General features: G+C 34.9%; 1 protein-coding gene across 7 annotated transcripts in view; it reads right to left on the bottom strand.

The window, feature by feature from the left end:
* Positions 1–5258: 5258 nt before the first annotated feature.
* ARHGAP5 (Rho GTPase activating protein 5) overlaps positions 5259–16490 on the bottom strand; it is an 89121-nt gene continuing 77889 nt past the window's right edge. For all 7 annotated transcript variants that reach the window (XM_063715554.1, XM_063715552.1, XM_054529986.2 and 4 more), the window contains 4 exons: positions 16351–16428; positions 12672–12803; positions 10181–10286; positions 5259–8096 (listed from right to left, as the gene is read on the bottom strand). In XM_063715554.1, the coding sequence (XP_063571624.1) occupies positions 7769–8096; positions 10181–10286; positions 12672–12803; positions 16351–16428 (644 nt within the window). In that variant the 3' untranslated portion in view covers positions 5259–7768. The remainder of the gene's footprint in view (positions 8097–10180; positions 10287–12671; positions 12804–16350; positions 16429–16490) is intronic.

Here is a 16490-nt window from a genome sequence, read left to right as displayed (position 1 = left end):
AGGAGCTTCCCCAAATCAGTTGCTTATCTTGACAGCTATGGAAAGATCTCAGTAATTATCTATTAATATATTGCTTTTGCATCTCTCTGCTGTTTTCCTGGGGTGTTAAATTTGACAAACATTTCTTATCTTCTATATTTTCTGTTCTTGTTTTATTCTATTTTCTTCTCACCAGTCTTTCAGTTCACGAATTCTATCTTCAGCTGTGAGTAACCTGCCACAAGAACACTGAGTTCTTGATTGCAGCTAATATTATGTTTGGCTATATAACATTGGAAATTTTTCTGTAATTTTCCAGATATCTGCTAAATTCTTCATCTTGACTTTTATCTCCTTGGACTGAGTAAGCATATTTTAAAATCTGTGCTGTCTTTGATTCATATTGTCGTCTCCACACGCCTTGTTATTTTGTGGTAAACATCAAGTTTGCAAAACTACAGAAATACTTTAAAGCTTTAAAAGGTCTTTAATTCCAATTCCTGTTCACCTATGCCTGTAGGACACCATCACATATATTGTCATCCTCTTGGACACCTCCTCCAGAATTCGCCAAAAAACTCAAGGAGAAAGTGGCCCCCAAAACAGGCTCACCGACTTGGGTGTTATTTTCTCTCCCAACTTCTGGTTGTAATTTTGTGCTTACTGGCTTTCTAATGGCCTTCAAATTGATTTTTTTTTTTTTAAAGTTTTCTCCATTTTGTCTAGATGCCCTCAGTTGGAGGGTTGGTCCAAATCATCTTACATTACTATAAGTGGAAATTCCTTCTTGTTGCTGTAAGTCACTTATATTCTAACTATATGGGAATTTGGCTTTCTCCAAGTAAAGGTGGTATGAGACAGCTGTAAATATCTGGAAGCTGTGGTTAAAAAAATGTATAAACAAATTTGGCTTCTTTTAAATTCCATTTGAGTATTCACAAAAAATGTTTGAGGTCACACAGACCAATTTTGGTACACTGAAGTTAGGGGACTATGCAAGAAGTTAACCAGGAGCTAGGATCATTGGGGGCCATCATGGAGGCTGGCTACCATTCAATAAGCAAGTTTAGTTTGTGGTTGACAGCTTTTCCACACTCAGTATGTGGTAAGTCTGCCTTCAGTATGACATTATGGTGTACACTGAGTTGTGACTTCTGGCCAGAGTGAATGCTCTGATATGCAGTCAGACCAATTTTTAGGTGAAGGCCCTTTCAATACATTCATAGGTCTTTCCAGCCTGAGCATTATGGCATAGAGATATGTAATCTTCTGTTGACCTTTCCCCCCGCAATACTTAACACATATGTATTCCTTGCTCTACAATGGGACCAAGTTCTGATAAACCAATTGTAAGTCAAGGAGTGCGCTGAATGTGTATGGTTTTCGCACCACTGTAAAGTTGAAAAATCTTGAGTCAAACCAGTCGAAGTCGGGACCATTATAAAATTTCTCTCCGGGATGTTTGCCGACATTGATTGAGGTGTTACTTGGAAGAACTTCCCACAATTACTACATTTATGTTTCTCTACATTATGAATTCTGTGACCTTCAATCAAATTTATCCTCTGAATAAAGGCCTGCCAACAATCGGTACACATATAGTTTCCCTTCTATATGCATTCTCCAAAGGCACCTAAGTAGACTGGTTAGTGATGCCTACACCTTGGAGAGACCACCAATTAAATAATAATCACATACTTTTAAATCGATTATGGACATGATTTTGTTAAGTGTTAATAACTTCATTAATCTATGCCACAATTTATTGAAATATTATGTGGTCATGATTAATGTACAGAATGTGGAGATGTAATTACTGCCCTGAAAAATCTTTGTTATCCTTAATAAGGCTGTTGAAAACAATCAGTTCTGATGTGTACAACTGTATCACCAGTCCTACCTTCCAGATGCAGTTTTTAATGTTACTAAGAGCTTTTAAAATAACCGTTTCACATAGCTCTCCTTATTTACTTATTACTAAGTAAATGAAAATAGAGAATTTCCTTTGGAAACAATGGCAACAGAAACAGAGGGTAATTATCCTGTGTAAAATTGTACTCCAACCGATATTATTTTGAATTATCTATCATAAAATATTCCACATAAAGTTGGAGGAGCTAATTTTATTAACAATCTATGCCAGGGACCAGCCAATAATACCTGTGGGCCAAATCTGGTCTGCTGCTAGTTTTTTACAGACACAATTTTATTGGAACGCAGTTATATTCCTTTCATTTCTGCATTATGGCTATTTGTGCACTATAGCAGAGAAGTGCCACAGAGACCATACGGCCTGCAAAGCCAAAGACACTAACTGTCCTTTCCCCAAAAAGTTTGCTAACTCCAGAAAAATAATCTAAGTGGATTCTAAGGTACACAACAGTCATTTTTAAATTAAAGTACTAGATATAACATTTTAGTTTGTATTTACGTTTTTAGAGCAGGGTCTCCCTTTGTCTCCCAGGCTGGAATGCAGTGGCTTGACTGTGGTTCACTGCAACCTCCGCCCCCCGAGGTTCAAGCAATTCTCATGCCTCAGCCTCCTGAGTAGCTGGGGCTACAGGCGCCTACCACCATGCCAGGCTAAATTTTGTATTTTTAGTAGATATGGTTTGGCCATATTGGCAGACTGGTCTTGAACTCCTGACCTCAAGCGATGTGCCTGCCTCAGCCTTCCAAAGTGCTGGGACTACAGGCATGAGCCACCATGCCTGGCTTTAGTTTATATTTTAAAAGTACATTGCTGGTAATGTTTCTCTCACTTCAAATATTACAGACCAAAAGACATTCAGCAGCTATGCCTGTGACTGCCAACAAATGAAAAATCTCGAAGTCAAATTTCCAAGAAGGATATCTAAAGACTGTATTCTCTCAGATAGGTTTTTTTTTATCCTTTCACCTACATTTATAAATAATCCCAAATAATAACAATATGATAGTGTGTACAGCTTCTGATTTTACTTATTTTAGGGAATTAAACAGAAGTCTACTTCTTAGAACACCTAAATATTTATTTGGATAAAACAAAATAACAAGAATCTGGAGAAAAGAAACTAAGAGCCCCAAAGTTAAAGCTGGTAAAATAGTTCAAGAACTTGCAGCAAGTACCTAGAAAATATTAAATGGTTAGGACAAAACATTCACAGTTCAAGGTCCCAAGAAAATGATCTGGTGAGCAAATACATATACACACTTAAAACTAATCTGGATGAATTAGTGAAGCAATGAATAAATAATTCAATTACTAAACCCACATAACTTATTCAAATAAAATCTAATACAAAAAATAAACTTGAAAAAAGGTTAAAACACTAAATCTTAACTAAAATATTAGGCAAACTAGAACAGGAGGGCCATTATTAAATTGTTCACAATAGCTTTTACTATTTGAGACAAAACTGAATAGAAAATCTGAACTGTGAGAATAAACAAGTTGTTTCTCAACTACAATTCTTTGACAGCTACTCAAAAAGTGCATATACTGCAGGTCTTAATACTACTAACTACTGGTAAAAATGACTAAACCAGAACTGCCAGCACCAAATTAATTTCAAGGGTTATAATTTTATGCATTTAGTATTAACTAAAATGCTAATTATCATTGGTTAGCTTTTCAAAATCATTCTCACTGCCTACAGAATTTCCACAAAAGACTAATTTCACACAATTAAGATGTGAATATGAGATTCTGTGACTCTCCCCACTCCTCTCCCCCTGACAAAGAAAACTCATATAGTGGAGGAAAAAATGGAGTCATGCAAATAGGACAATGATGAGGATCAAATGAATAGTGAAGACTCCCAAAGTTAATTAATTAGATTTTAACTGCTTTAAAAAGACCAGGGTACTTGGATCACATCAAGTAACTGGATGTTGGAATATGAGATTAATGCTTGTACAATCCTCTCATTGTATGTAAAGATGCTATCCTAAGAAAATGATTTGAATAGTATCTTCCCTTATTAAATCTTAGAAAATTTTACTTTCAGGTATTTGATAATCTGAAAAGGCTAAGAACTTCCAAGAGTTCTAATACAGTAAAAAAACAACCATGTCCCATATGTATTGAGACAAATTAGAAACTGTTAAGCCTAAGGATTTAAGTATGTTGAAACTACTAAATTCAAGATAACACAAAGATTCATGTCGAACAAACCTCACCAGATCCAGACTGACAACATATACCACAAAATTTGGCCTAATAGTCACAAACCACGAAGACATAAATATATTCGTTAATATTAGCAGCTCTGCTATAACTAGAATAGTTTTCAAAATATTTCCAGTGGCTCTAAAGACTGTCTAGCCACAGCTCAAAAATTACATCCAGGTAAGATCTTAAGTCTTAGAAATCTGTGCATTATCTTGTTTTCCTGATAATTTAAAAAATCAAATTTTCATCTATATACATCCCCAGAAAAAATTTTGAATCTCCTTTCCAGGTACAGTGAAAACTCAATAATACATCTCCTTAATAAAATTTCCATCATATTGATAAATTTATATTTTTATTTTTCATATTTCACTTGAAAAAAATCAGCTAATTTTTACCAATGAAATGGTAAAAATAGAGGCAACTATAACTTAAAATTACACAGCTTCTTAATGTTTTATTCATAGCATTCTTTATACATCAGAAGCTTCACTGATATTTAATTTACTGCAGCATCCTGTGGGTGAAGCACAGAAATTACATTAAACAAAGAAACAAAAGCACTTTTGACTTTTTAAAATTATATGTATATTTATATCCAGTTGACAAATAGCATCACAATTATTACTGTATAAAAAACTAAAAATCACCATGGAAGCTAAGGCCTAAATTCTCATTCCAATTGTTCCCTTTTGTTGATACCTAAGAGATACTAATTAGATTCCAGTACCTCAAAAAAAAAAAAAAAAAAAAAAAAAAAAAAACCCAAACAAACAAAAAAACCCAGGTCTACATTATTTACATACAGTATGGGAAAAAAAGCTGCTTTTTGCCTAACTTAGATTGCGGTTACCTGCAGTATTTACACTGTAAATCTTAAGGGGAAGAAGCACTACTAACAAATACCATTTAAAAAAAAATATATTGTGCCTGGAATTTTATTCTTAAATTAGTTGTATATCCTAATAAGTGTCTGTTGAATAGAATTTCACTTCTAATAAATCTACTGAAAGTGTGAAACAGAGTACCACTATGCTTCTTTATATTGCTAATCTAGATCCTGTTAGGTCCAATATTGTAGTTAACTATAAGCACTGAACCTTAAATGAAACAATGGCAACATGTGTGTAGATGAAATTTTATTTAGTATTGTAAAATATAATGCCTTGATGTTTACTCACAATTATGAGACTATCCTATTCTTTTACTCCTTTAAGAAGTCTCATATGATAGGTCCCTCAACAGTGAAACCTTCCAGTAACTTACCAGAAAAAAGTTTAATTATGTTATTCTGTTCTTAGATGTTTCTAATATTTAAAAACATATCTAAACCCTTGGCAAAAACAAACACAATCAATTCAGTGTAACAGACTGAGCTTTAAACTGTACTTTAATTTTCAATAACTGTAACCTACTGGTTAATTGAACCAAATGTAGAGTATTTAAATGACTCACTATGAAGTGTGTCAAATCAATGATAGAATGCATAGAAAAGTGGAGATAAGTTTGGGGGAAGGTGCAAGGTGGGTTAATGTGAAAAACGGTAAATGCCAGTTTTAATAACAAAAATGGTACTAAACGCAGATGAACATTAAATTAATACAGTATAAAAGAGAACAGCTTAAATAAACTGGTATTCACATATTACAATAGCAAAGTTATGACAGAATGAACTGAAGACACGAACAGTTTTGAAAATTCTCTTTTCAGCCTACTTCCAATAGAAATAGTCAGGCTTTTTTCCTGTACATAGTTTGATGCTTTGTCTATACCATATATAGTAGAAAAATAAATTCTTTAGCAACCTAGAAACAGTTTATAAAACTCTTAAAGTTTAATTTTCTTTGCCAGACATGCCAATAGTTAAACTGACAACTATAAATTAAAGCTATATAGACAATAGGTATAAGTAATATAGAACAGGTTAAGAATACTACATTTACCGGATTTTTTTTTTAAAAATTACTGTACTTTCTTAATTCCTGTGTGCTTTGCAATAGGAATAATAGGGACTTTGTTTTCTTAGAAAAGATAACATGTAGGAGTATAACACAAATAAGATAATTTATAATATACATGTACTTCAACAGCAGCCTGGTTCATGCCAACATCTTGGTTCTGAAGTTAAAATTGGAAGTACAATACCTAGAACTTAACAGTTGGGAGAGATAATATTTATTTTAGGAAAAAACGGAGCAAATCAAACTCTTAGGAGCCTTGAATCTGAAAATCATCTATTTACTATAATACACATAAGATAATCTTAAAATTGTAGTATGAATTAAGATAACATTGACCAAAGAATTTCTTTACTACACAAAATATAACCTAGTGAAATTTACCTGTGCCACCTATTCTGAAAATTTTATCCATAATTTAGTGTTCTGGTTTTATCTTCACGAACAAAATGTTTACCCCCAAAAGCAGCAGTCACTTATAGTAATTCTGGTACCAACATCAAAGGAAAAAATTGGCTTAAAAATGGTGCAAAAGCCATTTTGGATTTTAGTACAACACATCACAGAAAAGAATATGAATACAAATTTGTAATATAAACACTCCAAAGAGTCTGTCAGTACCCAAAGTATTTTTATTGCTATATTAGCAATGGGTTTTTTGGATATTTTTTAAGGGCCACATAAAAATAGATTCAAGGAACAAATTAAATTGAAGTCCTAGATTTAAATGTTTGGTTTAAAGAATTTTCTTCAACAAATTTCATGTTTATGTATGAAAAGTTATATAACCTTATATGAAAATGTCATGAAGTATTTTCTACACTATACTAAATGTGTTCCCCAAGAGGGAAAAAATTAAAATATCTAAAATATATTAGATTAAGATTACAAGACCATCATAGATCTTTTGAACATGCATCTGTTTACAGAATTAACAGTATACAAAGTTTTTATTTCATTATGGACCATAAAGAAATGAGTTGGTGACAACTATCCTTTGCACAACATTATCAACTCACTGTAGCCACAAGCATGTCCTTGGTATGTGTGTAAAAGAAATAGGTTCATTTATCCCTCATCAAATCATCCACGGTTTACTTGGAAGTAAAGATGAAGGTACAGAAATGTGAAATATGTCAAGTGTATTTTTTCTTTCTTTCAAACAACATCCCAAGCATGGCCTCAGTAGCCTGAAATTATAAAATACTTAACTGGGCTTTTAGTTATCTACACCGACTGCCAGAATGTAAATTAAGTTGCCCAAATTAGCACATCAAATAACAAAATCAGCCAGAAAGCAGGCTGAAAAGCATTAAATGTTTCATATAGGTGAGTTTTTAAATCATTTAATTTCTATAGAAAAATTTTATTCACAATATAATGTGACAGAAATTGCCACAGGAATGATATACTGATTGCAATAAGGTTGCATGCAGCAGCAGCTTTGTACTTTATAGCTATTTTTGTTTATAAAAATTAAACCTCTCCAGTCATGCTTATCACATGGTCTTAGATTTGTAATGTAAGTGAATAAGGAATACCATCTAGTTCAAAGAGAAAATGTAATTTTGAATGTGAATTATCTGTATGAAACATGAAGTATACTACTGAACCCTGAAACATGCATGTCTAGATTTGCTTTTTGTACAAATCCAGCCTGTTTGCAATCACTTCCTACTCATATAATACCAAGAGGATCCGTTTGTAATTGTGGTTGTATCAGCTGAGGTTGCAATGGTGGTGGCAACTGAAGTGGTACCATTGGTTCCACCAGCTGTCCTGGGTTTGAAGGTGGTGGAGGAGCCACAATGTTTGTCGTTTCTACAATTTCTCCATTGTAAAAGAAAAACTGACACTGCTGAATGAATGTTTCAACAACAGATTGATGAATCTTAGTAGTAGACAGAAACTCTCGATTTTCAAAATCAGGTCTCATCAAGGTTGGCCAAAAACAGATGGATAAGTTGTCTGCTGTCATTAGGTTGATTTTATGTTGCTGACTAACCCTGAAATTATGAAAGGAAAAAACATTTAGAAATCAAAACTCATTACAATCACAGAATTCCAGAGCTAGAAATGATCTCAGATTTAATGTTACCTTTTATCCTACTTCAAACCTGGGGTTTAAAAATTTGCATAAAGAAGCGTCTTTAATTCGTATGTAAAAAACTTTTCCTGGGCCAGGTGCAGTGGCTCACGCCTGTAACCTCAGCACTTTGGGAGGCTGAGGCAGGCGGATCACCTGAGGTCGGGAGTTCGAGACCAGCAGGACCAACATGGAGAAACCCCATCTCTACTAAAAATACAAAATTAGCCAGGCGTAGTGACAAAGCCTGTAATTCCAGCTACTTGGGAGGCTGAGGCAGGAGAATCGCTTGAACCTGGGAGGCGGGGGTTGTGGTGAGCTGAGATCGTGCCATTGCACTCCAGCCTGGGCAACAAGAGTGAAGTGAAACTCCGTCTCAAAAACAACAACAATAACAACAAAAAACCTTTCCTGATATGACAAATTGTATTGAGTTTCTGGCAACAGAAACAACAAATTCTAATTGTATATGTAACTTCTTTGACTACTGTGAGAGATGAAAAGATAAACCAGAGTATGCTCTCTCTCTCAACTAGCTTTGGAAAAATTACTACCATAGGCGTTTGACACTAATATCAGGCTAATTTTCCCTTCCTTCCTCCGTTCCTCTCTTTTTTCTCTCTCCTTTCTTTCTTTTTTTTTTGAGAATCAAGTCTCACTATGTTGCTCAGACTGGTCTCAAACTCCTGGCCTCAAGTGATCCTCCAGCCTCCCAAAGTGTTGAGCCACCACATCTGGCTGAGAATTTTTAACTTTCAAAAAACCTGGTTGTAGCAGGTGCGGCAGCTCACGCCTGTAACCCCAGCAGTTTGGGAGGCCAAGATGGGTGGATCACAAGGTCAAGAGATCAAGACTATCCTGGCCAACACGGTGAAACCCTGTCTCTACTAAAAATACTAAATTTAGCTGGGTGTGGTGGTGTGCATCTGTAATCCCAGCTACTCGGGAGGCTGAGGCAAGAGAATTGCTTGAACCCAGGAGGTGGAGGTTGCAGTGAGCTGAGATCGTGCCACTGAACTCCAGCCTGGTGACAGAGCGAGACTCTATCTCAAAAACAAAAAACAAAAAACAAAAAAAAAACAAAAAACCTGGCTGCTAGCATTCCATAAAACAATCTTTTTTTTTTTTTGAGACAGAGTCTTGCTCTGTTGGCCAGGCTGGAGTGCAATGGCATGATCTCGGCTCATTGCAACCTCCGCCTCCTGGGCTCAAGCAATTCTCCCGCCCCGAGTCTCCTGAGTAGCTAGGATTACAGATGCTCACACCACGCCCAGCTAATTTTTGTATTTTTAGTGGAGATGGGGTTTCACCATGTTTCCATGGTATTTCCTCAGGGAAAGGTTATAAGAAATGTTAATACAATTTTATACCACGTTGCTAGTAGAAAGTAAGCTTTAAACGTCAGTTAATCCTCTTTTAGGAGGTACCAGCTGCAATGTACTTGGTTTGGGTGTTGATACTATTAGTTTAAAAAAAAAAAAACAAAAAAAAAAACATACAGTTCATTAAAATGCCAGTAGAAAATATTACAAGGAGACTTTTCAAAAAACTAGTACACATACACTAATAGTTCCATTCAGTCCTCAGAACTTTGTGAAGTGTTGTTATTTTCATGTTTATAGTTGAGACAATCAAGACTTAGCAAGAATAAGTTATTTACCCAAGGTCACAGAACTAGTAATTTTTCAAACCAAACCCTGTTCCAACTCCAAATACGTCAATCTGGTTAGTTATCTGAGTGTCATTTCATAGCTAAAATTCTAAGATTTTACAGAGAATGTGGTAAAAAAGAAAATATACTTACCACACTTACTATTTATATAATAATTACATTACAAAACTAATCACATATCTTTTTAGATATAAATTAGAAAACCAAAATTCAACTGTATGTTTAGTCTGAGTCCCCTTTTCTATCTGATAATTATCCAATTTATAAAATTTACATGTTTGAAATGTGTAGTGCATTTTATTTGCCAAAAAACCCTAAAAAAATAAAAATACCTGTTTAGATGTGTTATCACGTATCTGAATACATCATAGTTTACAGGATGAAATTTCTTAACAATTTCTTTCAAGGCATGAAGACGTTCTGTTTTATCCGGGATTTCTGTAAAATTAAAACAGTGAAGAATTTGCGTAAAACTTACACATTCAAAAATATTTGATAAAGCTTCCTGCTATATTTACTATAACAATCAAGAATGTGTTTAAAGCATATTAGGATAGGTAAACAAAATCAAAGAAAATGTTCTAAAGCAGCAGTCCCCAGCCTTTTTGGCACCAGGGACCAGTTTTGCGGAAGATAGTTTTTCCACAGACGGGTGGGGGAAGGTTTCAGGATGATTCAAGTGCATTACATTTATCATTAGATTCTCCTAAGACATGCACAACCTAGATCCGCCGCATGCGCAGTTCACAATAGGGTTCCCACTCCTAGGAGAATCTAATGCCGCACCTGATCTGACAGAAGGTGGATCTCAGCTTCCCTTATCCAACTGCTCACCTTCTGCTGTGCAGCCTGGTTCCTAACAAGCCAGGCTGTGTGGCCTAGGGGTTGGAGAGCCCTGTTCAAAAGAACCTGCTGAATTATGTAAATTAAGAAATCACTTCAACTAACATTATCTATTTCTATTAATGTTATCATTTATTACTATAGCCTTTTTATAAGGAAAGCTAATCACTGAAGACCAAAGTGACCCAGCATTGACAAAATGGGAAATGGTACATTAGCAATTTATGTAACTAGATACTGATTTATAATTAACTAATTACTTATAAATGTGTTAGGCTCTTAACATTTATGCTACAGAGTAACTATTTTAGGCTTTGTGGGCACACTTACTCAACCCTGTGTTGTAGCACAAAAGCAGTAACAGACAACATGTAACAAACGGGAGTGGCTATACTCCGATAAAACTTCTGATATTTTAATTTCATGTAATTTTAATGTGTCATGAAATTTTCTTTTCTCTTGATGTAAAAACGACTCTCAGCTTAAAAGTCTGCCAAAAACTGGCGATAGCCTAAATATGGCCCTCAGGCTATAGCTTCGCCTATACTACAATTACTTGTAATCCATTTTGCTTATCAAAGATTTTCCTTCACAGGCAGTTTAAGTATTTAACTTACTCTCCAAATCTATGCAATTATGAAACAGAGTAACTAAAATGTGGCCCTGAAATAAATGAGATAAAGGGTGCTTTCCACCTCTTCCTTATTTTGGAGACCAGTGTGCACACCACATCATTATGGTACCACAACCAATTACTAACAAAATTTCATTTGTTACACATTACTTCTAAATCAGTCCTCAAAAATTTCCTAAGTAGGAAAGTTCTGAGGTTCCTATTAATGGTCAATAGATAAGAACATCTAAACTATCAATTAAACCATTTTCCCACTTTACCTGAGAGTATGTATAAGGCAACTATACCTTGTGACAATATACTGAATTAAAAAAAAAAAATCACTGAGAACTTAGAACAATACAAAGTAGTCTCACCTAAAATAACTTGAAGACTTGCAACCAAAAGGAAACAGTAGAGAGAAGTATTTAGCAACTATGCTAAATTTTTGTCACTGAGAAATCATGTGGATGAAACTGATGCCCAAACAGACTTTAGTTCTCATTTTCCAGATAAATGAATATCTGTTTAGTGGAAACATCTGAATGAAAGATGCCAAAGTAGGAATAAATACTAAATAAATATCATGTTCTTTCCCAAAATGACTTACAACACATGGTCTGCTATGGTTTGAATGTTTCCCCCAAAGTTCTTGTGTGGGAAACTTAATCCCCAAGGCAACAGTGTTGAGAGGTGGAATCTTTAAGAGGTGACTATATCATGAGGGTTTTGTCCTCATGAACAGATTAATGCTGTTATCTCTGAAGTGAGTTAGCTATTTTGGGAATGAGTTCCTGATAAAAGAGTAAGTTCAGCCCCCTTCCTGTCTCTTACTCTCTGAGTGTGCTCTCTTGCCCTTCCACCTTCCGGCATGGAATGACTTTGCAAAAAGGCCCTCACCCAATGAGGCCTCCTTGACCCTGAACTTACCAGCCTCTAGAACTGTAAGAAATAAATTACTTTATAAATTATGCAGTCTGTAGTATTCTGTTATAGCAACATAAAACAGGTAAGACAAGGCCAAAGTAAATTTCTTTGACCTACAATTTGAAGAATTTATTTAATTTTCTTACAATGCCCTTAAGTTTGAATTAAAAACACAAACCTCAAACTTCTAGTACAATGATCTTCTAATTTCTAGGAGCATTTAAGTCACCTATGGGGCTAGCTAAAACAGAATATTCCTGGAGGCCATCTCCAGGGATTCTGATTTTAATTTGGAGGAAAATACCTTTAAGAAATAGAATTCTAGTTAAGTTAATTTTTATTAGCTACATACTCTAGTACATGATGATTTTAACACTTAGCAATCGATACCCAAAAACTGCCATTATCATCCCTCTCATAAAAAGGAGGTTTATACTTACTTGCTGCTTCCAATAGTTCTGGATGAAGAGAATATGGAATTAAAGGATCTGGCAGATCTGCAAAGAAAGCTTTAAGGGCTCCAGCTACAGCATTTACTGTTACTTCCATTGACACTAGATTGATATTATGATCTACAAGACAAAAATTAACATTTTAAATTATATAATAAAACTTTATTATAGAAGCAAGCTAAATAGTTACTTTTAGATCAAAAGATAACTTTAAGTCTTGGGCCACTTTTCTTTTTCTTTTTTTTTTTGAGACTGAGTTTCACTTTTGTTGCCCCAGCTAGAGTACAGTGGCACAATCTCACCTCACTGCAACCTCCACCTCCCGGGTTCAAGCAATTCTCCTGCCTCAGCCTCCCGAGTAGCTGGGATTACAGGCGACTGTCACCACGCCCGGCTAATTTTTTGTATTTTTAGTAGACATGGGGTTTCACCCTGTTGGCCAGGCTGGTCTCGAACTCCTGACCTCAGGTGATCCACCTGCCTCAGCCTCCCAAAGTACTGAAATTACAGGTGTGAGCCACGGCGCCCAGCCCCACTTTTCTTTTTAGGCTTACAAACTACATAGATCAGGGAAAAGACAACCAAGCAATAAGCCTTTTCTATTATAATAAAAAAATGCTGTTAGGCTTATTAGTATATTGAGGAACTTTACTAATACCTATCTTTTTTTTTTTGTTTATACAGCTATTTAAAAGAGGCCACAAGAGGCAGGTGAGGTGGTGCATACCTGTAGTCCCAGCTACTCAGGAAACTAAGGTGAAAGGATCACTTGAGCCCAGGAGTTTAAGTCCAGCCTGGGCAACATAGACCCTGTTTCTTTGGAGGAGGAAAAAAAAAAAAAAGAGGCCATAAGTAACTAGAAAGAAAAAATAAATATGCATACAGGTTGACCTGAAACTTGTTCACTGGAACATTTCGTATCTGGGATAACTGCTAAGTAAAATCCACATACTCCAAAATTTGAAAAAAATCTGAAATCCAAAATACTTCTGGGCCCCAAGAATTTTGAATAAGGGATACTCAATTTGTATAAATTCTGATTTGGACCTTTTAAGCTTACAGTTCAAAATTTTATGTAAAATGGTTTAAATTTAAGTAGTTGGTGAAGTTCTGACTAAAAAAATCAAGAATGGAACATACTAAAGGTGTATCATAAGGTTAATCTGCTATCAGTAAATCACTTTAATATAAAAAATAGGCCAGCAAAAAGAAAAAAAATTTCCCCATCACTTAGAGAGAAGCATTGTTTACAGTTTAGCATGTTTCCTTTCAGCCTTTCTCTGCTCATTAAAAAAACTGCCAAATCAATTGCTAACATTTTGCCCTACATAAACAATTTTAATGGCTGTGAAATATTTCCTTAGATTATACAATTTACATAATATTCTATTATTGAACATTTAGATTTCATTTAAATATATTACAATAACATGAAAATGATATCATGCTATGCTTTAATACATACAAGCTTATTTCCTTAGGCTACGTTCTTTGTAGTAATAGCTACCCAATGAACATTTAATATGGTGCTCGGACAGAAAACTCTTCATATGCATTATCCCATTATCCTTATAGTTACTCTCATCACTCCCATACTAGACATGAAGAAATTAAGATTTAGAAAGATTAACTTGCCAGAGGCACAAAAATAGTGGCAGTGGTGGCAGGACGAGAAAACAAAACAAGAAAGTCAAACTCAAGAGCCTTGGTATTAACTATAACCACGCATTCATTACTGGAAATGAAATTCTACCAATTTAATATCATTGTCTAAACAGTTTTTTAAACACTATATATATATATATACACACACACACACATACATAGATTTCTTTCTTTTTTTTGAGATGCAGTCTCGCTCTGTCACCCAGGCTGGAGTGCGGTGGTACAATCTCAGCTCACTGCAACCTCCCGCTCCTGGGTCCAAGTGATGCTCCCGCCTCAGCCTCCCAAGTAGCTGGGATTACAGGTGTGCACCACCATGTCCGGCTAATTTTTTGCATTTTAGTACAGATGGGGTTTCACTGTGTTGCCCAGGCTGGGCTCGAACTCCTGAGCTCAGGCAATTCGCCCACCTTGGCCTCCCAAAGTGCTAGGATTACAGGCGTGAGCCACTGTGATTGGCCAATATTTTTTAAAAATGGGATACTAGACTATACGATACTCTTTGGCAACAAGGTGTGTTTTTGTATACACACAGTCACACACACACACACACCACTCAACAACTGATGTTTTGCCATTTCAACAGGCATAAAATCTTTATTTTACATGGCTTCTTAGTATTCATTCTACTTATTAGACCCGAGTGGTATCCCCCCAACACTCCTTTTGAAAAAAACTTACAATACTGCAAGGAAGAGCCTTGTAAGTATATCTTGGCATGCTTATTGCAAAGACTTCTGTAACAAATTCCTAGAAGTGGAATTTCTCTAGCAAAGCTACCTGAATCCTGATATTCACAAACTGCCTCTCAAAAGGCACGTACAACCAACCAACAGTGTACAAGATAAATGTTTACTTACGCTCTACTAACAATTCTTTTCATTCAAATAAAACAAATATAATCCTTTAATTTTTATCGTTAACAGAGGCTAAGCATATTTTCATGTATTTATTGGTTGCTCTCTTCTGATGCGAATTACTTAAGCTAGGTATGTCACACCCTGTTTTAGCCACATGTCATACAGAATTTTTACATTTTTGTAAAATTTTAGCATGTACATAGTCCAGTCTATCAACTTGTGTTCATGCTTTCTAGGTTTCATATCAAGTTTAGGCTTTTCTTTAAGACTATAAAAATATTCACTCATTTTTCTCCCTAGTACTTATGGTTTTCATTTTTTATGTTTAAATCTTTAATCGCATATAGAATTTACTGAATATGAGTAGAAAATTCGGCTTTTTTTACTCCTAATGGCTAAGATGTCGATCAATCATAAGTCAAATTATTGCTTTTCTAAATCTGGTGATGGATTTATATAGGTTCAGTCAAGTCTTTTATTTGTGAGATAGTTTAATGTATTAGGAATATGAAATTTGGGAAGAAACTCAGAGTATATGTGCCATAAAATATCTAATCTGACATCAAAATATTGTATAGTATTCCCTTCAGTCTTAGGGTAAGAGATAGTTTCTGGTTATTTCAAAAACAAAATTTATTCTACTGCATTCCATTCCTTCCAGGCCTGATGGACTTTGCTTCAATACTGAATGCCTGCTTTTCTAGTACCTCCTTTCTTATTTACTCTTATTTACCAAATCCTCTTCTGTCTTCATACTTACATTAAAAATTTATACAATATTGTATTTTCTTGACTCAACTGCCTCGTTTTCAATCTTTTCTTCTATTGCAATTGTATTTTAAAAGTTTCTTATCATCTATTTCCTCTTATAAATCCCTAGTACCAAGGCCCCTTAATTCAAAGGCTCTAGAAGTAATCAGTGACTTCCTTGCTAATGTAAAGAAAATAGACTTTCCCTAGCTGTTTTGTACCTTTACCATGGTATCTATTCTATTTAGTGCTTCTAATCTCACTTTGAAACCCTCTCTCCTCAACATCCATATCCTTAGGAAGTTTTCAAATGAAAATCAATCTTCTCACCATGAATTCTAACAAGGAAAACATAAAACAACAATTTTTATTTCACATAATTATCTTCTTACCTTGATCAAACTGCTTTTGAATATTGTCTTGGTCAGTTTTGTTTCCGCTGACACGGTAAAGTCCTTCGGTACATAACCCTAAGAGAATAAAGAAATATACATACTTTAATAAACACATATATATCCACAAGGCTGGGCAC

Source organism: Pongo abelii, chromosome 15 (assembly GCF_028885655.2).
Source record: "Pongo abelii isolate AG06213 chromosome 15, NHGRI_mPonAbe1-v2.0_pri, whole genome shotgun sequence".
Lineage (NCBI taxonomy): Eukaryota > Metazoa > Chordata > Mammalia > Primates > Hominidae > Pongo > Pongo abelii.
The sequence above is the reverse complement of the archived record's forward strand: the minus strand, read 5'-3'. Positions and strand labels throughout refer to the sequence as shown.